The sequence below is a fragment of the Phacochoerus africanus genome, chromosome 2 (genome assembly GCF_016906955.1).
Source record: "Phacochoerus africanus isolate WHEZ1 chromosome 2, ROS_Pafr_v1, whole genome shotgun sequence".
NCBI lineage: Eukaryota > Metazoa > Chordata > Mammalia > Artiodactyla > Suidae > Phacochoerus > Phacochoerus africanus.
Genome location: NC_062545.1, coordinates 217496285 through 217519739, shown reverse-complemented (window position 1 = coordinate 217519739; position 23455 = coordinate 217496285). Strand labels below are relative to the sequence as shown.

The 23455-nt window shown below is 38.2% G+C and overlaps 1 protein-coding gene across 1 annotated transcript in view; it reads left to right on the top strand.

Moving 5' to 3' along the window:
* KDM4C (lysine demethylase 4C) overlaps positions 1–23455 on the top strand; it is a 380713-nt gene that overhangs the window by 54090 nt on the left and 303168 nt on the right. Inside the window, 1 exon segment of the mRNA XM_047767661.1 lies at positions 13874–13923. Coding sequence (XP_047623617.1) covers positions 13874–13923 — 50 coding nt within the window.

Below are 23455 nucleotides of genomic sequence, written 5' to 3'. Positions count from 1 at the left end.
CCCAAGGGTGGGAAGGCCAAGGGTGGGAAGGTATTATGATTATCCTGGCTTGGATCACTGTGGTGGTGAGATCAGAAGCATGAAGAATGGCAGCTCCATTAGAATTACGTATCTGTTTTTGGGGGAGATAGTTCTCCCTAAGGAGAGTGCTATTACCTGAATTATGCTGCACAAGGGGAGTAAAACCCAAAGGCTTCTACAAATAAAAGGCAAAGGAAAGTCCCAGATAAATGTTCAAGTATTTACTTCAGAGTCTTCAGACAGCTGATTCAGCTACCTTGAGTGGTTCTTAATTTATTTTCTGTAAGATTTGAAAAGATGTCTTGTGGGGATATTGCCTTAAGATGGGAATGAACATATATGTATTTAGGATTTTAAAATTATTAAAATGTATGTTTTTTTAACCTATTGTAAAAGCATTGCTAGCATTTGATCAGTAACTTTTTAAAATTTATCTTTATTTCTTTATATATATATTTTTTTTTCTACTGTACAACATGGTGACCCAGTTACACATACATATATACATTCTTTTTTCTTACATTATGTGTTCCATCATAATTGACTAGACAGAGTTCCCAGTGCTACACAGTGTGTTGCTTGAATTATCTTTGGGTAACTTGGTTGCTTTGTGTAAGGTGCACTTTTGAAAGCCTCTCAATTTTCAGAGATTTCCACTGGTAAGATAGCTATGTAGGTATTTTCCCTTGAAGTTTAAACTTCAGTTGCAGGAAATCTCCTTGAAAATGCTTCAATACTTTGTTGAAGTTAATTGTGGTAGAACTCTGTAAGCCAATTGTAGTGGAACACTTTAAGCTACTTTATCTTATTCATGGACTAGGTATAATTGTCCTTTGAATAAATGATCATTTGGAAAGGATACCATTCTCTGAAGAAGATTTCCATGTGAGGTAAGAATGGTTTTTATTGGAAAAACAGTGGCTTTGGAAAGTTTTTGATATGCACACATAGCTTTCTATGGGCATGTTTTTGTTTGTTACTGACTTGAGGTTACTATAGTTGTGATTCTTCTTGAAATGGCATTTTGTTTCTGTTTTATTAATGCTTCTATCCTATAAAATGTTGCATTTGTGTTTGGTGATTTTTGATTCTGTTTGTTTTTTTCCTTTTTGTTCATTAAGTATTTATTTGTCAGGTATTGTCATCTGTTAGGTATTGGGCTCAGTGCTAGTGATACTCTGGTGAACAGGATAGAATGGTCTTCATGAAGCTTGCAGTTTAGAAATACAGCTTTCAGTGCCCCCCACAGTCCCCTTTATTTTCTAGCAGAAACTTATTCTTAGCAAAATTTTATTGGAATCCAAATCCTACATGGAGCTCAAATCTTACATAGAATACTCTAACGTAAACCAGGAAAGTATTTTCTATGATGAGTCCTTACTTATCATAGAAAGTGGCAAACACTGGCCTAGCACAGAGGTTCTCAGACTTTCCATAAATGCACATTTCTTCAAAAAGTCAAATTACATAAAGTTGAAAATAAAGACAGAGCTGACCTGGCTGAAATGTGGATGGTGGGACCCTCTCCCTCCCCAACTCCTTCCCTGAGGCACCTTCAGGAAACCATAGGTCCCTGGGGTTGCCATGGAAAAGAGGAAATCAGTTATTTGAAAAGTCACTTTACTACTGAATGTGTTCTGTTGAGTATTTTGGAAAGGTCAATATTAAGAAGTAAAGATTTCTTTTATGTTGTCTCAGGCGATATCAACTAATTTATAATACCCTTTTTCTTGCTGCAGTTGCCTTATTGTTTGCAGATATAGCTGCCAGACTTATTTTTCCATCTACCTGTTTTGTCAGGAAATGGGCCACGGATAGCATAAGGAAGAGGCAAGCTCTGGCTGAATTCTTTTTCTTTTTCTTTCTTTTCTTTTTTTTTTTTTGACAATTATAAAATACTTTTAAGGGAAATTAAAGAAAGATAAGAATATGTCATTATTCATGAAATTACAGTCTCAACCTTTGAAAATGTCAATTCTTACCAAATTAATCTATAGATTCAGCACAATTATAACAAAATTTTATAGACATTTATAGTCTAATCACAAAATTTTATGGAAATGCAAATAATTTAGAAGAGCCAGTAAAATTATAGATTTTAAGACTCATTTAAAAACTGCAGTAAATTAAATAGCATGGAAATGGCATAAAGAATGTCAATCAGATTAACATGAAGAAATAAAATTAGATCCATACAACAGAATAATCAAATATAGATCCAATCATATCCTATCTTGACAAAGGTCTCAAAGAAATACCATTAAATATTTTATATAGCATAATAAAAAGAATAACTTAACTGGTAAGAATAACAAAAATAGTATATACCCTCTGAAAGTAAGTAAAATATAAAACGCATAAATTGGTTAAAAAACAGTGCCACTATATAAATATGTCCTCACAATTTGTTACATCTTATTGATTCTTCAATATAGACATTACACCATTCTAGGTGATGTGATAAACAAGACATTATAGACCTTACATTGTACCATGGAGAGAAATGGTTATTGAACTGAAATGGTTGTAGAACTGTATTATTTAATTGTACAGTTGCATTATTTAACTATAATTATCATAAATTCTTTGATGGAGAGGAAATCAGAATCAGATGTAAGAAGACTTCAGCATTCCAAGAATGATGTCAAATGACCCCCTTCATGGTGGATTTTGCACTTATTTACTATGAGATATATTTCTTCTCCATAGATTGCTTGTTTGTGTATCAATTGTAGATTTTTGGTTTGCAGTTCTTCTGAAGTTTTGATATAAGAGTCTATATGTATATGAGAGTGTTTTAAGTTGTTGTTCTCTTAATTGCAAGTTCATCTCCAGTGTCCTGCGTTTGTACCCACCTCTCCTGATTTCTGATTTTGGTGGTATAATTGTGCATGGATGATTTCATATCTTTATTGTACATATACCTGTACTGGTGAGCCTTGTCATTTGTGGAATTTTGTTTCCTGTTGCTGTGTTTTCTTTTCTGCCTAGAGAAGTTCCTTTAGTATTTGTTGTAAGGCTGGTTTAATGTTGCTGAATTCTCTCAACTTTTGCTTATCTGTGAAAGTTTTGCTTTCTCCTTCAAATCTGAATGAGAGCCTTGTTGGGTAAAGTAATCTTGGCTGGAGGTTTTTTCCTTTCGTCATGTTGAATATATCATGCCACTCCCTGGCTGAATTCTTTTTCTCATGGCTTTTTATCTGCTGTCCTTATAGGGCATCAGTTCAAACACCTTGTTCTCTGAGTCATGGTTAGATACGTCCAGCTTGTATTTTCAGTGCTGATGCCATAATGACACCTCCTTACAAACATGTTCATCGTAACTGTTTGTTCTAGCTTGTGTACTGGAGCTGTCTTGGATCAGGTTCTGGAAGCAGCAGCTCTGGGAAGGGAGGAAGGCAGGACTAGGCAGAAGGGAAAGTGCAACTGAGGTCAGCCCCGGGCAGATTCTAGAGGCAGTGGTGGATGCCTTATCGATTCTGATAGGCCTTTCAGAATTGCCCCGAATGGAGGCAAGAGGACCAGGCCTTAATACTCAGACATATGGGCCACCATCCCCTCAAGGGAGGGAAAAAGACCCTGGGTGAGCATGATGTGGGTCAAGGAGCTTTCTTTTGGTGAAGGTGTGAGGGTCTTACAGTCCTTTACAGTCAAACTCACTGTTTCCCACATTCATCTAATTTCAAGAACTGAAAATGAAGTAAGTAGTATTCTGTTTTCCACAGTTAACTAATGACTTCATAATATAAAATATTAATGCTTAAACTTTAATAAATGAACACACAGGAGTTCCTGTCGTGGCGCTGCAGAAACGAATCCGACTAGGAACCATGAGGTTGTGGGTTAGATCCCTGGCCTTGCTTAGTGGGTTAAGGATCCAGTGTTCCGTGAACTGTGTTGTAGGTTGAAGATGTGGCTCAGATCTGATATTGCTGGGACGTGGCATAGGCCAGCAGCTGTAGCTCCAATTAAACCCCTAGCCCAAGAACCTCCATATGCCATGGGTGGGGCCCTAAAAAAGACAAAAAGACAAAAAAAGTGAACACACATTAAAACTTGTTAACATCATCAGTAATGTGAAAATGTAACATGATCACACATGTAAAATCTGTAGTTGTTTAGCCTTCTTTTAGACAGTTAGGAATATGTCTTGATTAAAAAGCAATCTAAAGATTCAATGCAATCCCTATCAAATTACCCATGACATTTTTCACAGAGCTAGAACAAACAATCCAAAAAGACCCAGAATTGCCAAAGCAATTCTGAGGAACAAAAACCAAGCAGGAGGCATAACTCTCCCAGACTTCAGGCAATATTACAAAGCCACAGTCATCAAAACAGTGTGGTACTGGTATCAAAACAGACAGACTGACCAATGGAACAGAACAGAGAACTCGGAAATAAACCCTGACACACCTGTGGTCAATTAATCTTTGACAAAGGAGGCAAGAACATAGAATGGGAAAAAGACAGTCTGTTCAGCAAGCATTGCTGGGAAACCTGCACAGCTGCATGCAAAGCAATGAAACTAGAACACATCCTCACACCATGCATGAAAATAAACTCAAAATGGCTGAAAGACTTAAATATACGACAGGACACCATCAAACTCCTAGAAGAGAACATAGGCAAAACACTCTCTGACATCACCCTCATGAATATTTTCTCAGGTCAGTCTCCCAAAGCAATAGAAATAAGAGCAAAAATAAGCCAACGGGACCTAATCAAACTGACAAGCTTTTGCACAGCAAAGGAAACCAAAAAGAAAACAAAAAGACAACTTTCAGAATGGGAGAAAATAGTTTCAAACAATGCACCTGACAAGGGCTTAATCTCTAGGATATACAAGCAACTTATACAACTCAACAGCAAAAAAGCCAACCACCCAATGGAAAAATGGGCAAAAGGCCTGAATAGACATTTTCCCAAGGGAGATGTACAGATGGCCAGCAAGCACATGAAAAAATGCTCGACATCGCTGATTATAAGAGAAATGCAAATCAAAACTATCACAAGATACCACCTCACACCAGTCAGAATGGCCATCATTAATAAGTCCATAATTAACAAGTGCTAGAGGGGTTGTGGAGAAAAGGGAACCCTCCTGCACTGCTGGTGGGAATGTCAACTGGTATAGCCACTGTGGAGAACAGTATGGAGGCACCTTAGAAATCTATACATAGAACTTCCATATGACCCCGCAATCCCACTCTTGGGCATCTATCCGGACAAAACTCTACTTAAAAGAGACACGTGCACCTGCATGTTCACTGCAGCTCTGTTCACAATAGCCAAGAGCTGGAAACAACCCAAATGTCCATTGACAGACGATTGGATTCGGAAGATGTGGTATATATATACAATGAAGTACTACTCAGCCATAAAAAGAACAAAATAATGCCATTTGCAGCAACATGGATGGAAACAGAGACTCTCATACTGAGTGAAATGAGTCAGAAAGACAAAGACAAATACCATATGATATCACTTATAACTGGAATCTAATATCCAGCACAAACGAACCTTTCCACAGCAAAGAAAGTCATGGAGTTGGAGAATGGACCTGTGGTTGCCGAGAGGGAGGGGGAGGGAATGGGGTGACTGGGGAGCTTGGGGTTAATAGATACACATCATTGCCTTTGGAATGGATTTACAATGAGATCCTGCTGTGTATCACTGGGAACTCTGGTTACTTATGATGGAGCATGATAATGTGTGAAAATAGAATGTGTACATGTATGTATAACTGGGTCACCATGCTGTACAGTAAAAAAAAAATCGTATTGGGGAAGCAACTATTAAAAAATAATAGTAATAAAAAATAAAAGAAAAAAAGCTTGTTGTAAATTAACTACTTCAGAATATTGAGTTTTTAGGCACTTTTTGATTTATGTAGTTTTTTTGTAGTAAGTATCAAAGAAAATAAAATATAACTGCAATTTATTTAAAATGTCATTGTTGGAGTTCCTGTTATGGTGCAGCAGAAACGAATCTGACCAGTACCTGTGAGGATGAAGGTTTGATCCCTGGCCTGGCTCAGTGGGTTGGGGATCCATCGTTGCTGTGAGCTGTAGTGTAATCACAGATGTGGTTCAGATCCCGCATTGCTTATTGACTTTTTTTTTTTTGTCTTTTTGCCTTTTCTAGGGCCATTCCAGCCACATATGGAGGTTCCCAGGCTAGGGGTCCAGTCGGAGCTGTAGCCGCCAGCATACCCCAGAGCCATAGCAACGCAGGATCTGAGCCACGTCTTCAACCTACACCACAGCTCACGGCAACGCTGGATCCTTAACCCACTGAGCAAGGCCAGGGATCGAACCTGCAACCTCATGGTTCCTAGTCACATTCGTTAACCACTGAGCCACAATGGGAACTCCCCGCTTATTGACATTTTGAAATACCGGCTTGATATTATTCAGGTAGATTTAGTGTTTATATTACAGCCTGCAGGATGACTCATTTTAGGTCTGTTCTTTGAGTGAAATACCCAGAGATGTGCTTAGAAGAATTATTCTGTTTTCCTTGGCCTTCAGGTTAGATCTTTTTTACACCTCCCCAATTCATAAAAGATTCTGGTTTTAAATAAAACACCACCCTATGGATATCTAGTGTGTTCTTAGCTCATGAGTGAGTCATAGTTTCTTAATGTTAGCAGAACTTTTGCAGCATTCATCATATCTGAGACAAAAATATTGTTGGTAATTTTAGCAGACTAGCATGTACTTGAGGGTATACAATAGTATTCATCTCATTTGGTAGTTTTCAAAGGACACAAAATTATGAGATATATTTATATTCTCAAAAAATTAAGAATTAGCTGCATAGTAGTTCCCGTTGTGGCTCTGTGGTTTACAAGAACCCAACTAGTATCCATGAGGACAAGGCTCCATCCCCAGCCCTGCTCAGTGGGTTACGGATCCAGCGTTGCTGCAGTCTGCAGTGTAGGTCTCCGATGTGGCTTGCCGGATCCTGCTTTGCTGTGTCTGTGACATAGGCTGGTGGCTCCAGCTCCCATTCGACTCCTAGCCTGGGAACTTTCATATGCCATGGGTTCAGCCCTAAAAAGACAAAAACAAATAAATAAATAAATTTAAAAAAGAATTAGCTGCATAACTGAACAGTGGTGGCACATAGTGTTGGGTCTGAAGCAGGCACTCACTATAAAATGTAAGTGAAAAGGGTCATTGGTATGAAAATTTCTGGTTGGTGATAGGCATTCTCTCCTCACAGAATTCAGTTCCTGTCCAAAGTGACCATAAACAACAGCAGCTAGCCATGGAAAGTAGTATATGATAAATACTACACAAGAATATAACAGAAGGGATCTGGGGGGAGGAAAAGAGATAGGATTGCCAAGGTTTCCAGTGGTCAAATAAAGCCTCAAGGATGAGGTGGGATCAAGGCAGGGTGAAGGTTGGGATCTGAAGTGGAGTGGAGGGCTTGTTTGTGGAGATGAGTGAGGTCAGAGCTCCTCTGAGAGACAGAATAATTCCTAGTCCAGACTGTTGAGTGTGTTGGCTGATATTTGTGGCTGTGCCTAAATTGGAGGAAGGGGGTCTTGAAAGCCAAGCAATAAGGAATAAAGGTTTTTATGCTATGATTGTGATATGAAGTCTGTAGCTTCCCAGGGAGATAAGACAGCTCAGTTATGATAGTGGTCCTACTGGGCTGGATCAGGGTTGAAATTGAGGTGATGCTGCAGGGAGCTGAATCTGAATCAGGAGGCTGTGACTTATGGCTGGTAGTTGGGGCAGAGAGGATGAGAAATTAAAGAAGAGGTGACTTATGCTTTCTACTAAGGGAGGCTAGGGGAAAATGGAGTGCTGGATTGAATTGGGGAAGCTGGGAGAGATAAACAACTTCAAGGGGGAAATCACAAATTTGATATTATGTATGTTGTGAGTCTTTTGAAGTGATGGGATAATTTCATAGAAATGTCTAGGAGATGGTCAGAATCTGAGAATTAGGACTCCCCTGATTGAGGTCACTCATTGTCTCCAGGAACCCTGGAGTTCCTGTTGTGGCTCAGTTAAGAACACAATATAGTGTCCATGAGGGTGCAGGTTTGATCCTCAGTGGGTTCGTTCAGTGGGTTAAGGATCTAGTGTTGCCTCGAGCTGCAGCGTAGGTTGCAGATGTGGCTTGGGTCTGGAGTTGCTGTGGCTGTGGTGTAGGCTCGCAGCTGCAGCTCCAATTCAACCCCTAGCCTGGAAACTTCCATATGCTTCAGGTGTGGCTGTAAAAAGGAAAAAAAAAATATAATAAACCCCTATGCACATCAGCCCTCCAAGTTGCTTCTACTTAATCACCATTTCTTCCTTCCTTCCTTCTAAAATTACACAGGGGAAGAAAGTGACATGAACTGATTTGCTACGTGGACTGGGGGAGTGGGGGCAAGGTTGAAGATGAGGTGCAGTAGTGACGTACGTGACAGAATGGTGGCCTGGACCAAGGTAGTTGCAGTTGGGGTGGAGAAATGTATATGGGTTTGTGAGACTTCTCTTCTACAAGAGGTGGAACATATAAAACTTGAGGATTGATTATATAGGGGAATACAACTATAGATAGTGGCCGTTTTTCTGGACAGTTGACGAACTCTGTAAAAGAAGCAGGTAGGTCTGTAATGAAGATGATGGAGGATTAAGCTTGGGACAAACTGTGTTTTAGGGCTTCCAAGTGGATTTTTTCTACAGGTGGTTGGTTTTTGAAGTGCAGAGCTCGAGAGACACATACGGAATGGAGTTATGGTTTATTTTTTATTTATTTTTGTCTTTTTAATTTTTTTTAATTTTTAATTTTTTTTTTGCTTAGGGCTGTACCCACAGTGTATGGAAGTTCCCAGGCTAGGGGGTCAAATCAGAGCTATAGCTGCTGGCCTATGCCACAGCCACAGCAACTCAGGAGGGAGCTGAGCTGCATCTGTGACCTACACCACAGCTCACGGCAACACCGGATCCCTGGCCCACTGAGTGAGGCCAGGGATCAAACCCACATCCTCATGGATACTAGTCAGATTTGTTTCCACTGCACCACAGTGGGAACTCCTGGAGATATAGTTTAGCAGCATATGGATAATCTTGAAGCCTTGAGGGAAGGTGATTCCCTTAGGGGCAAATGTGGAAACTCTAAAGCATGGAGCCCTGGGGAACATCAGGCAGCCAAAAGGTTGGTTTGGCAAGAGCATAAGATAGAAAACAACTGAAAATGAGTTGGATCATGAAACTTAAGAGAAGTGAGTGTTTTAAGGAACTAGGAAAAATTCCAGAGAAGACAAGTTAAGTAAAGACTAAACAATATGGCAGCCTTTGTCCAAGTAGTCATATTGAGAGTGGTGGAAATAGGATTCAGGTTGCCCTGGATTGCAGGATGAATGGGATAAAAATATGGCAACTGGAGTTCCTGCTGTGGCACAGCGGGTTAAGAATCTGACTATAGTGGCTCCTGTTGCTGCCGAGGCACAGGGTTCGATCCCCAGCCCAGCTCAGTAGGTTAAAGGATCTGGTATTGCTACAGCTGTGGTATAGGTCTTAGCTGTGGTTCAAATTCAGTCCCTGGCCTGGGAACTCCATATGCTGTGGGTATGACCATTAAAAAAGGGGGGCAAGTACTGGAAGTAGTGTGTATAAAGGGAAGAAAAGAAAGTGGATAGGTGGCAGTGGGATGAAGGAGTCAGAAAAGGTATTTTTTAAAATTTTTTAATTTAATTTTTTTTTAAAGCTGCACCCATGGCATATGGAAGTTCCCAGGCCAGGGGTTGAATCAGAGCTGCAGCTGTTCGCCTATGCCACAGCTATGGCAATGCCGAATCCTCAACCCCTTGATTGAGGCCAGGGATTGAACCTACATTCTCAGGGAGACTGTGTTGGGTTCCTAACCCACTGAGAGACAGTAGGAACTCCAGAAAAGGTATTTTTATTTTTTTTTGAGGAAAAAGAGATAAGTATTTCTAAACACTAATGGGAAAGGGTCAGGGTCGGCAGGCAGCAGTGTTTTTATGCTATTTTTTTCCATAAAATTGCTGAGAATTGGTTAATGTTTCCATTAGGTAGTAGTATGTCAAACAGAAATTAATGAAACCTTGGATGTCATCAGAGCAGCAGAATTTCAGACTTTCTTAAGAGCATACAAGTGATTCTGTTTTTTTAAGGTCTTTTTTTCCCCAATTTTTTTTTTTCTCATTCAGGGCATTCTGTTTCAGCTTTATTCTGATAGTGGCTTATACTGATTTTTTAGATTGTTTAGATGAAAAATATTAGCATTCTTAAGTCTTATGAAGTTGGAACTTTTTCCCAGTTGACTCGTTTTTTTTTTTTTTTTTCCCTACTTTTTATAAAGAAAGTAGATGGCATTTTTCTGTGCTGGCTGTGACATTCATAGGAGCTAAGTTTTTAGGGAAGTTATGTTGGGAAATTATTTTTCCTCCATGCCATTTAAGTGGAAGTTAAGTGCCCCAGTACTGCCCATCTACCTTAAGCACAATTTGTCCTTCACAGTCCATGGAATTTCTATGCATTAGAACACAGGGTAAGATCCAGGGGGAATGTAGAGAAAGCAGAGCAAAATGGGGAGACCACACTAAAAGTATAGAGTCCTGGGAGAGAAAGATTTGATTGACTCAGATGTTTGAGCAGATTAGAGGCTGGTAGACAGATCCTGAGTATGCCAGGGTGACCTTGTGGTTAGGAAATGAGATATTGGCTTATATAATTTTTTTTTCTTCATGGGTGCTTTTGTGGGATATAGAAGCTACTGGGCTAGGGACTGAATTGGAGCTGCAGCTGTGGCCTACACCATAACCACAGCAACTCAGAATCTGAGCCGCATCTGCCACCTGTGACACAGCTGGCAGCAACTCTGGATCCTTAACCCACAGAGCAAGGCCAGGTATTGAACCTGCATTCTCACAGACACTGTGCTAGGTTCTTAACTTGCTCAGCCATAAGAGGAACTCCAGCTTATATAATTTCTATCTATCTTTCCAGTTTCCCCCTTTCATTATTTTTTCTTCATCTTCCATCCTTTTTCTCCTTCCATGTCTTCCATCCTGAAGAGTCAGGAACACAGTTCATCATTGGAGAGCCGCAAAAGTCTGCAAACATTTTCTGAGCATTTACTTTGCTATTGGTTTGTTCTAGGAAAAAGACATTGGTCCTTGCCCCTAGGGAGCTTGAGAGGAGAGGAGGGAGGCCGAAAGATTAAAAAAAAAAAAAAGTTCTGAGGAGTTCCTGTCATGGCGCAGGGGAACAAATCCCACTAGTATCCACAAGGATGCAGGTTCAATCCCTGGCCTTGCCCAGTGGGACAGGGATCCGTTGTTGCCGTGAACTGAGGTGTAGGTCACAGACGAAGCTTGGATCCCTCATCCCTGTGGCTGTGGTGTGGCTGGCAGCTGTAGCTTGGATTCAGCCCCAAGACTGGGAACTTCCATATGTTGTGAGTGCGGCCCTAAAAAGCAAAAAAAAAAAAAAAAAAAAAAAAAAATCTGAGAGCCATGGTGGAAGCCTCTCTTCTCTGTGGTTGATAAAAAGAAGAGTGGGGAGCTCTCCTTGAGTGTGACTCAAGCTGAGCTTAAAAACAAGAGTGGAGCTTTTGTTGGCTGGGTAGGGATGGAGAGGGTATATAAAGCCCAGAAATAAGGGATGGAAAGCAGTGGAGATGTGACATAACAAAGGCACTGGAAGAGACTTTAAGTAGTTTGATAAAAGCGAAGAGCAGAATTTGATTGAGACATTGATCAGTAGATGCAACTGAAGTATCGCAGCAGGTCTGTGTGCCCTGTGAAGCAGTTCAGCTTCTGTTGTTCAGGTGAGCTAGCCAGTGAAACCCCAGGACTCTATCACAATCAGATCTATAGTTTGCAGAGATGACTTTAGTACACCATGGAGGGTAGTTTGAGGGGCACTATAGAAAGTGGGGAGCCCATCTGTAATGGTCAGTTACACCTTAGTGACCTAAAGGCCGAGCTGCATTCAGGGGACACACTCAGTGCCTAGTAAGTTATGTTCCAATGGAGAGAACTTTTGTTACATGTGTAATATATGGGAAAAATCTTCTTTTTTTTTGCTATTTTAGGGCTGCACCCATGGCATATGGGTGGTCCCAGGCTAGGAGTTGAATCAGAGCTACAGCTGCAGGCTTCACCACAGCCACAGCAATGCGGGATCCGAGCCACACCACAGCTCACGGCATCGCTGGAGCCTTAACCACTGAGTGAGGCCAGGGATTGAACCCGAATTTTCATGGATCCTAGTTGGGTTCATCAACCACTGAGCCATGAAGGGAACTCCCAGAAAAATCTTTCTGATGATTAATTAGCCTCCAGAGAAATTTTACTAGAACCCTTTTAGGAGGTGTCTTTAAGAAGTGTTGACTATGTGATTTTTGTCATAGAGTTGTGACGACCAATTGAAAGACTGTGTCAAGGGTATTTTTTATCCTTATGTTTACATTTGCATTTATATTTACTTAAACTTAGGTTTTCTTTGAGCAGATGGTTTAATTTCAAATTAATTAGGTTTAACTTTGATACCATTTTTTAAGAAAGTGAAACTGGATATGTAAATAACTCTATGTCTAATCCTTTGTTGCGAGGGTATATCCATTATATGAGTACATACCTGTGTGTGTATAGATGCACATGTGTTAGCATGTATGTTATGCTTGTCTGGGGCACATGCATTTGTGTATGTGTGTGTGTTTCCTTTTTTGGGTATATTTGATAATGTAAACCAGCGATTAAAAACTGGTAACAAATCTCTGGGGGGAAAAACTGTTAAGAAGTGGCCAGTGTATAAATATATGTTGGGTGATTGTCATTTAGTTGTGCTAAAGTTTTATCTTCCCAGTTCAGTTGGAATAATTTCATTAATAGTGCCTCAAGCAACAGGATATATGGTTGAATTTTCTTTTAGAGAATTGCCTAGTTACATCGGATCCAATTAAGTTTTGCATATGTTATCGGTGGCGTTAAATCCAACCAAGTGTGGTGTTAAGTAAAATGAAAAAAGTTATTTCAGTAAAAAAGTAACTTGTACTTAATATATATTGAGCTAGTAAACAGCAAATGTAGGTCTGAAGAATAACATATTTTAATTTAAAACGTGAAATGATCATTTAACTTGAAATTATTATTTTGGAATTTGTAAGTTCACAGTAGATAAATTCAAATATTTCACTTTTGAAAATACCAGAAACTAGAAATGAGTAATACTTGAAGAAGAATTTCTGTTTCCCAAGGGTGAGAAATTTGTTTTTCTGTAGTCAGGATTTTTAAAGTCACATATTATGGCTGGTAAAATTTTATTTAAAATCTATTTGGAAAGCACAATCTTCTTAGAAAGGTATGGTGGAGATATAAATTTTGCTATGATAATTTTGCGTTCTATCCTGCTTGTCAATAAAAACATTTTAAAGGCTTTTTTTTTTTTTTTTTTTTACCCAAGTTTACTTAAAAACAAAGGCCCAACTAAGTGACCTTGAAAAAAAAACAACAAACCAAAAGTAGCCCTGGATTTATGGGGTGCTATGAGTGTTAGAAGGGAGGTTCTAATCTCTGTGCTGTGGCCAGGTGCTCCCTTGTCCAAACAGTTAGCTGGCTTTGGGCCTTTGTCTCCCAATTTGTAAAATGTGCCTGGAATGGTGAGCTAAGGCATTGGAATAGGTGATTTGAGTTTATTTTTCTTTTGTTTAGTGTCCAAGGCTCTGTGTTTGGTATTCTGATCTCTGCTTAGTTCATCTAAGTAGATTTGGGGGTTGAACTTCTTTTATATGACATTATTTAGAAGTAGATATCCTCAGGATACTAGCTGAACAATTATAAACCTAAAATTTTTATTTGTGTTTGAAATTTTAGGTATGCAATACCCCCAGAACACGGAAAACGACTGGAAAGATTAGCTCAAGGTAAACTTGTTTTCCACGTTTCTTATCTAGAAAAGTTCTTTGTTTTTGAGGTGTTTTTATAGTGTAGAATGTAACTCTGTTAACTTTATTCTTTTCAAGTTATTGGCTTTTAAGTGTTTCTCTCATTGAATAATGATATTTTTTTCACATTAATGTGTGCAATTTTTTCCTGTTGTATAATCTTTGTGATTATTTTAGTTGGCTTCTTTTTTGTCAAGTGATTGCACTAACCTATTTTGGTTATTTCCAGTGTTTTTCCTCTTTTATATAATGTGCTTAATACCACCGTGCCAATAATATTTTTCCTTCCTTTAATTGCACCCTTGAGATAAATACCAGAGAGTATTATCACTTCATCTTGGGCTGTAGGTGTTTTATGAGTACTTTTCATGTTGTAGTATCATTTCACCAAAGGGCTGTGTTAAATCTCTTCATTCTTATTTGGCCTCCCTGAACCTGAGAGTACACTTAAGGAAGTATAAAGGTGAATGTCCCCACATAACTGGATGAACATGATTAAGTATGCTTTCTTAGACTGGTAAAATTAGACATACTTTACTGGAACTTGAATTTTTACTTTCTATGGCTTTGTTCATCTTCTTTTTCTTTTCTTCTTCCAGTTATATTGAGATATAATTGACCTACACACAGCACATTATAAGTTTAAGCTGTTTAGTATAATGATTTGACTTACATGCATCTTAAAATGATTACCACAGTAAGTTTAGTGAATATCCATCATCTCATATAGATACAAAAATAAAGAAATAGAAGAAGAATTTTTCCTTGTGATGAAAATTCTTAGGATTTACTCTCTTAACAGCTTTCATATACAACATTCAGTAGTGTTAATTATATTTATCGTGTTATGTATTACGTTTTTAGTAATTATTTATCTTGGAAGTTTGTACCTTTTGACTACCTTCTTCTGATTGCACTTCCCTTGACCTTATCCATTTTTTTTTTAAGAAATAGAATTCTTATTTGTTTATTTATGGCTGCTCCCACAGATGCAGAAGTTCTGGGGCAGGGATTAAACCCATGCCACAGCAGTGACTATACCAGATCCTTAACCTGCTGAGCCACCAGGGAACTTCTTGTCTATCTTCTTAAGGGTCTGATTGAATAATTCTTCTGGGAACTCTACCACTGCTTTCACTTTGTGCCCACTTGTATCTCTAGAAAGCACTTTCTACTTTTCCTCTCTGTTTTATTAAAGATAGGTCAGGCAGCCTTGCTCTCATCTGCCACATAAAGGAGGAGAATCATAGTCTCCCTCTATCACCCTCTTCTGTTTTGCTACCTACTCTTACCAAGGATGACATAGATTGGTGGTGATTTATTTCCAGGGGAAAGTGGAGTTCCTTTGAATGGCAACTGAAGATAAACCACTCTGCCTTTATTTAGAATTGAATCCTCACACTATTTATTGCCCTTTTAGTCAGGGGTTGATCTATTTCATTGTATGTTAGATTTGTTTTCTAATAGAAGAAGAATTTTGTCCCTGCATTATGTGTACTTTCATTTAATAGTAGGATGGGAACACTGAGAAACCCCTTCTTTGACTTGACAGTTCTGAACAGAAATTGTTAATGATGTCTAAAAGTTACTTTCCTCCAAATTATGGAAGGGTATTAGAAGGAACAGTTAGAGTATCACATTTGTAAGAAGCATTATTATAATTTTGGCAGGCTAATAACTACAAAGCCTTAGTGTTTTTATAATGTAATACATTATAGTACTAATAGCAATGTAATTGTAATCTTGAACCTTGTTAGGGACTATTTTCATGAATATTAAGGTGGATGAATCCTGGTTCTGGATAATAGATAAGAGCACAGCTTAGAAAATGATCATCATAATCCTTAAATGCACAGACAGTGAACTTTGTTCTAAATCTATATGCTGAGCTATCTTCTCTGTGATAATTAATCCATCATTTCTGTCCACCTCACTGCCAGAGAACTTTTAAAATGGAGCCAATGTTAAACTTCAGGGTATGTGGTCACATGCTAAAAATTTTGATATAAATTATCTGTAAACACTTTGATGTAAACTCTCTGAAAATGATATTCCAGGAAAATGGATGCCATTTGCTTAATCAGAAAGAGATGAATAAACTTGAAGGTTGGACAAGAAATTTAAACTCAATTCATATTTATTGAAAACTTTTTGTAGCATTATCTTGAGAAATGATTCAGGGAAAAGACCCTGTAAGATGGCGGAGGGTTTCTATCTGCTGAATTAATTGAATTCTACTGAATAATTAAAATGATAAAATAATGCAGTAAATGTGATGGAGCATTATAGGATGTCTAGGTCAAGGCAGTACTTGATACATAAAATGAAAAGCAGCCTCGGATATTTTCCATTATCTTGTCTGCACATCATAATTATCACACTTGCCTTTTATGCATGAATGCTTTCATCTTTGGTTTCTATTGAAATCTTGATTGACTGTGGCACCTACAAATATTTTATCTGAAAGATGTTGGGCCTGCATCTAATAAAGCCAGGAGTTTGATTTTTGCCCTTCAGTTGCTTTCTCATTTATACAGAATTTTTTTCATATTATGTAGACATAAGTGTAATAAAAAATATCTAGTGAATTGTTGTAATTTTTATACTTGTTATGTTCTCCTATAATGCCATTGCATTCTTTCTAATTTTTAGTTTGATGCAGTTGAATAGACAGCATAAAGGAGAATAGAGATATAATGTTAAATCATGAATGACAGTTTTGAGATTTTCAGTTTTATGAATGTCTAAATCTCATCTATTTTTGAAATAAGACAATATCTTTGCTGTTCTTTTAAGTTAAGCGAAATATGGATTAAAGTAAATTGGGAGAAGCTGAATTTTTTTGTTCTGTTATTGTGAATAAAATGCTAATATTTTTCAAAAATTGAAGGTGATTTAATTTGGTTGACATTTTGGATACTAGGGAAAGAATATGTGAGTTAGGACTTTGTGCAGCAGATTTTGCAAGTATGAAAGATCAGCAGGAATTTTGTTTTAAAAGATAATATGGCAGAATGAACACACTGGTTCTTTTAAATTTTTATATTTAGTTGTGAAAAGTGTCCATTTTGACTTATTAAAAAAGTGACATTCAGTAAAAGGGAATGAGTGAATCATTATTATGAAGGATTAATTTAGTTCAAGCTTTTTAAAGCAGTTAATTTTGGTGTGTGTGTTTAAATGACTAGTCATCTTGAGGTCAAGCCTGTGGAACAGAATCTTAGCCTGATTTACAGAGATCCCTATTTTAGGGATCTACTGAGCCATAATGAGAACTCCTAGACCCCTTCTTATATCTCTGTCTTGGAATTAGGAAAATGTACTTTTATCAGCTCTCAAAATGATAAATACATTATTCCTTTAAGCATTCATCTAGATGATGGCCTGAAAATATTATATTAAAATGCATGTTTTTGAAAAGCTAATAAATAAAATACCCCAAATTATAAATAATCAATTTTAAGGGCCCCGCTATGCCATAAAAGATGAAATCCAGTGATGTATCCTCTAACTTCATGCCTCACCCATGCTTTAGGCATGGAGATCAGTGTGTGGTGGTCAGGGTATGCTTATTTTTGTCTTATTATCAATTGAGTTACATTAAGAATGGTGAGGATCGGGGAGTTCCCGTTGTGGTTCAGCAGAAATGAATCCGACTAGTATCCATGAGGATGTGGGTTTGATCCCTGGCCTTGCACAGTGGGATAAGGATCCAGCTTTGTCATGAGCTGTAGTGTAGGTTGCAGACATGGCTTGGATCCCACCTTGCTGTGGCTGTGGCTGTGGCTGGCAGCTGTAGCTCTGATTCAACCCCTAGCTTGAGAACTTCCATGTGCCATGCCACAAGTTTGGTGCTGAAAAGCAGGGAAAAAAAAAAAAAAAAAAGGAATGGTGAGGAGTTTCCATTGTGGCTCAGGAAGTTAAGATCCTGACGTAGTATCTGTGAGGATATGGGTTCCATCCCTGGCCTTGCTTGGTGGATTAAAGATCTGGCATTGCTGCAAGCTTCAGTGTAGGTCATAGATGTGGCCTAGATTTGGTATTGCTTTGGCTGTAGTATAGGCTTGCAGCTGCAGCTCTGATTCAACCCCTAGCCTGTGACCTTCCAGGCTGCAGGTGCAGCCCTGAAAAAAAAAAAGAATGGTGAAACAACGCTTGGATTTAATTTCCTCATATCACTTTCTGTATTTAAGTTTTTGAATAGTTTGTATTTAGCCGTGTTCCTGGTAGGTTTTAAACATTGGGCAATAATACATAATATGCACCAAGATAGAATAACTAGAATGTGAGGTGAAAGACAATTCTGAGAAGTGATAGGTAGGGACTGGAGAGGAGGAATTCAGGAAGGGAATGCCATCTAGCAGAGAAAAATTATTATGGAGGGAAATTAATAGTTCTTTGATACTGTGGAGTGGAAGCTGAGCCAGGAAAATTCCAGTTAACTTGATTGACCTCTTTGAGCCATAATGCTTGGCCTGGAGAGTCCTGGGTGAACTATACCTGTCTGGTCTATGAGTTGTGGCAAGGTGGGAAAAAGCTGGAGTTGAAACAAAGTGGTCTCAGGAATGCGGGAAAAAAAACACATATGTAGTGGTTTGTATACTTTTAAATTAGGTGGAAATTTTAACTCTAAGTGTTCTGTCAACCAGTTTGAAATGGAAAAAACTTTCCCGTTACTCACTGCACTCCTTTTAGGAGATAAAAATAAGGCTATTGTTTAGGAGAACCACCATCTTTCCCAATACCATGGTCAGTAGGAATTTGTCCTGGTGCTCCCTGGAGAGCTCCATGGAGCTTTACCTAGAGTAGTGATGTTGCTAGGTTATGGGACATGTAGAGCAGAGTGAAGCCTGCAGTGTGACAACTTTCTATCCAAGCATTAATTGCTCAATGAATGGTAGGAAGTACAGAGGTCAACTATAGCTTAAACCTTTGATGATGACCTTTTAGCTAGAAATGTGGGTAAAAATTACCAGGTTTCTCCCCACATAATGTAGCCCACTGACTTTTTTCCATTAATAATCATGTAAGAAATTTCATATGTGAAAGAAATATACCTAGCATTTCCTGTAGAAGCATTCCTTACATATTCTTTTCCTATGTCTTTTTTCCTTACCATTCACTTATATGGTTAGTATATTTTTAAGTCTCATATCAATCATATGAATACTGCAAAAACCCTTACAGGCCTATCTCATTTTATTGTGCTTCACTTTATTGCGAGTTGCAGATAGTCCATTTTTTTTTTTTCAGATTGTTTGTGGACACTTGCATTGAGCAAGTCTGTTGGCACCATTGTTTTTCATCAGCATTCGCTCACTTTGTGTCTCTATGTCACATTTTGGTAAATCTCACATTTCAGGGTTTTTCATTATTATTATGTTTGTTATGTGATCTGTGAGTTACAGAAAGATTATAACTCATGGAAAGGTTAGATGATGGTTAGCATTTCCAGCAATAAAGTATTTTTAAGTTAAGATATGTACTTTTTTGAGCATAATGCTGTTACATACTTAATAGACTATAGTATAGTATAAACATAATTATATGTGCACTGGGAAGCTGAAAAATTCACATGACTTGCCTTAATGTAATGTTTGCTTTATTGTGGTGCTCTGGAAGTGAATCCACAACATCTCTGAGGTATGCTTGTAAAGACTCTATCAAAGTGTACTTGGATAAATTTCCGTTATATTCAAATTAAATTGTCTTAATCAAAATCTCTTGCTAGTGTGGAATACATTCTACATGTCTGATTTTTCCATCTTTCCCCTTTCCTTCCCTGTATACTTCCTTTCTTTCCTGAGCAATTAATAATTAATGCCAACTTCTCCAAACTAGTATTTGTATACCCATAGAAAATGTTCCTAAATTTTGATTTTAAAATTTTTTTCCAAGGTTAAAACTGTTGATAATAATAGCAGCAGCATGTGTTTGTCATATGAGATTGGGATTTAGAAATAATTTCTTAGTGATAGCTTATATTAGAAAATATAAACCCAGTTGACAGTTTGTAAAACTTATTTGAAGGAAAGAACATGTTGTTTTTAGAGTACATACATTCTATTTCTAAAACAATCAAAAACATAATTTTTAAAAAAAAATTTGTTTTTGTTTTTGGCCTTTTTGCCATTTCTTGGGCCCCTCCCACGGCACATGGAGGTTCCCAGGTTAGGGGCCGAATCGGAGCTGTAGCCGCCGGCCTATGCCAGAGCCACAGCAACATGGGATCCGGGCCGCGTCTGCCACCTACACCACAGCTCACGGCAACGCCGGATCCTTAACCCACTGAGCGAGGCCAAGACCAGGGATCCAACCCGCATCCTCATGGTTCCTAGTCGGATTCGTTAACCACTGAGCCACGACGGGAACTCCAAAACATATAATTTTTATTGAGGTAAAATGCACTTACAGTAAAAGTCATCTCCTTTAAATATACAATTTAATGAATTTTGACAAATATATACAACGGTGTAAATACCACTATTATCAAGATATAGAACATTTCTAGCACCCCCAAAAAGTTCTCTTGTGCCCTTTTGTAATTAATTGTGCTCCCTAGCTGCTGGCAACCACTAATCTGATTTCTGTTGCTATAATGCCATGAAAGTGGAATTACACAATGTTTAGATTTTTGTGTCTTACTTCTTTCACTTAGAAGAGTGCTTCTTGGGAGTTACTGTAGTGGCTCATTAGTTAACAAATCTGACTAGGAACCATGAGGTTGTGGGTTCCATCCCTGGGCTCGCTCAGCAGGTTAAGGGTCCGGCATTGCCGTGAGCTATGGTGTAGGTTGCAGACACTGCTCAGATCCTGTGTTGCTGTGGCTCTGGCATAGGCCGATGGCTGCAGCTCCGATTAGACCCCTAGCCTGGGAACCTCCATGTGCTACAGGTGTGGCCCTAGAAAAGACAAAAAAAAAAAAAAAGTGCTTCTTATATCAGCTCACTTTTACACTGAATCCAGGACACCCTTGGATGTATATATGACAGGGTCCTTGAGAGGGCTTATGTGATTCTGCACTTCCCCTTGCTATAAAACTTCCAGCAGAACTTCAGCAGTCTTAACAAATGTTATTGTGGGATGTTTTTAGATTTCCAGTCAGGGCTCTTTTGGGATTGGTGGAGTACATGCTCCTTATCATGGTAGAAGCAGATTTGTTGAAATAACATTATGACTAGAATCAACATGGTGGAAATGAGTGATAGGAATAATGATAATAGCTACTATTCATTGAATGTTACTATGTGTTCGGTAGGCTAAGTTTTTTTTTGAAATTTTATTAATTATTTTTTTTTACAGAATAAAATACATACGTTTAAACACAATTACATACAAACAGACTGTTATATCATGGATCTTAAGAAAGAGATTAAGTGACCCCCTCTGGAGAAGTGGAATGGAAAATATGCTGAGACAAATAGGAAGTTTATTCTGTACTTTATCCCATTTTGTATGGCTTTCATCCTTAGTATTTAGTATTATCTATTACATTTCAATTTTTCTTTAACAATTAGCATTAAAATTGTTACATTATGCAACTAAAATTTATAAAGAAAGCCTTATATACCATTAAATATTTTATATAGCATAATAAAAAGAATAACTTAACTGGTAAGAATAACAAAAATAGTATATACCCTCTGAAAGTAAGTAAAATATAAAACGCATAAATTGGTTAAAAAACAGTGCCACTATATAAATATGTCCTCACAATTTGTTACATCTTATTGATTCTTCAATATAGGCATTACACCATTCTAGGTGATGTGATAAACAAGACATTATAGACCTTACATTGTACCATGGAGAGAAATGGTTATTGAACTGAAATGGTTGTAGAACTGTATTATTTAATTGTACAGTTGCATTATTTAACTATAATTATCATAAATTCTTTGATGGAGAGGAAATCAGAATCAGATGTAAGAAGACTTCAGCATTCCAAGAATGATGTCAAATGACCCCCTTCATGGTGGATTTTGCACTTATTTACTATGAGATATATTTCTTCTCCATAGATTGCTTGTTTGTGTATCAATTGTAGATTTTTGGTTTGCAGTTCTTCTGAAGTTTTGATATAAGAGTCTATATGTATATGAGAGTGTTTTAAGTTGTTGTTCTCTTAATTGCAAGTTCATCTCCAGTGTCCTGCGTTTGTACCCACCTCTCCTGATTTCTGATTTTGGTGGTATAATTGTGCATGGATGATTTCATATCTTTATTGTACATATACCTGTACTGGTGAGCCTTGTCATTTGTGGAATTTTGTTTCCTGTTGCTGTGTTTTCTTTTCTGCCTAGAGAAGTTCCTTTAGTATTTGTTGTAAGGCTGGTTTAATGTTGCTGAATTCTCTCAACTTTTGCTTATCTGTGAAAGTTTTGCTTTCTCCTTCAAATCTGAATGAGAGCCTTGTTGGGTAAAGTAATCTTGGCTGGAGGTTTTTTCCTTTCGTCATGTTGAATATATCATGCCACTCCCTTCTGGACTGCAGAGTTTCTGTTGAAAAATCTGCCGATAACCTTATTGGGGTTCCCTTGTATGTTACTTGTTTCTTTTCCCTAGCTGCTTTCATTATTTTCTCTTTGTCTTTAATTTTGGTTAGTTTGATTAATATGTGTCTCGGGGTATTCCTCCTTGGGTTTATTTTATGTGGTACTTGTTGTGCTTGCTGGATTTGAGTGAGTGGTTCCTTCCCCATGTGAAGGAAGTTTTCGGCTATTATCTCTTGGAATATTTTTTCTGTCTCCTTCTCTCTCTCTTCTTCTCGCACCCCTATAATATGGATGTTGGTGCATTTAACGTTGTCCCAGATTTCTCTGAGACTCTCTTTATTTGTTTTCAATCTTTTTTCTCTTTTCTGTTCTGCATCCATAATTTCCACTAATCTGTCCTCCACCTTGCTTATTTCTTCTTCTGCCTCCTGTACTCCGCTATTGGCTGCTTCTAGTGATTTTTTTTATTTCAGTTATTGTATTTTGCATCTCTTCTTGTTTAAGTTTTATATCTTGTATCTCTTTGCTCAGTATTTCCTGTAAGTTATCCATCTTTGCCTCCAGTTTATTCCCAATGTCTTGCATCATCCTCAGCATCAACAGTCTAAAGTCTTTTTCCTGGAGGCTAAGAATCTCCTCATCGCTTCACTGATTTTCTGGGGTTTTCCTTTCTCTCTCATCTGAATTATAGTTCTCTGTCTTTTCATTTTTATAGGTTTTTGGTGTGGTGACCTTTTTATAGGTAATAGAGTTGTAGCCTCTCTTACTTCTGGTGTCTGCCCCCCTTGTGGCTGAAGTCAGTATGGGGGCTTGGTGTAGGCTTCCTGATGGGAGGGGCTGATGCCTGCCCAGTGGTAGCTGATTCTAATCCCTCTGGTGGGTGGGGCTTAGTCTCTGGATGGGATTAGAGGCAGCTGTGTGCCTCAGGGGTCTTTAGGTAGCCTGTTTACTGAGGGGCGGGGCTGTGATCCCACCTGGATTGTTGTTTGCCCTGGGGCTTCTCAGCACTGACTGAT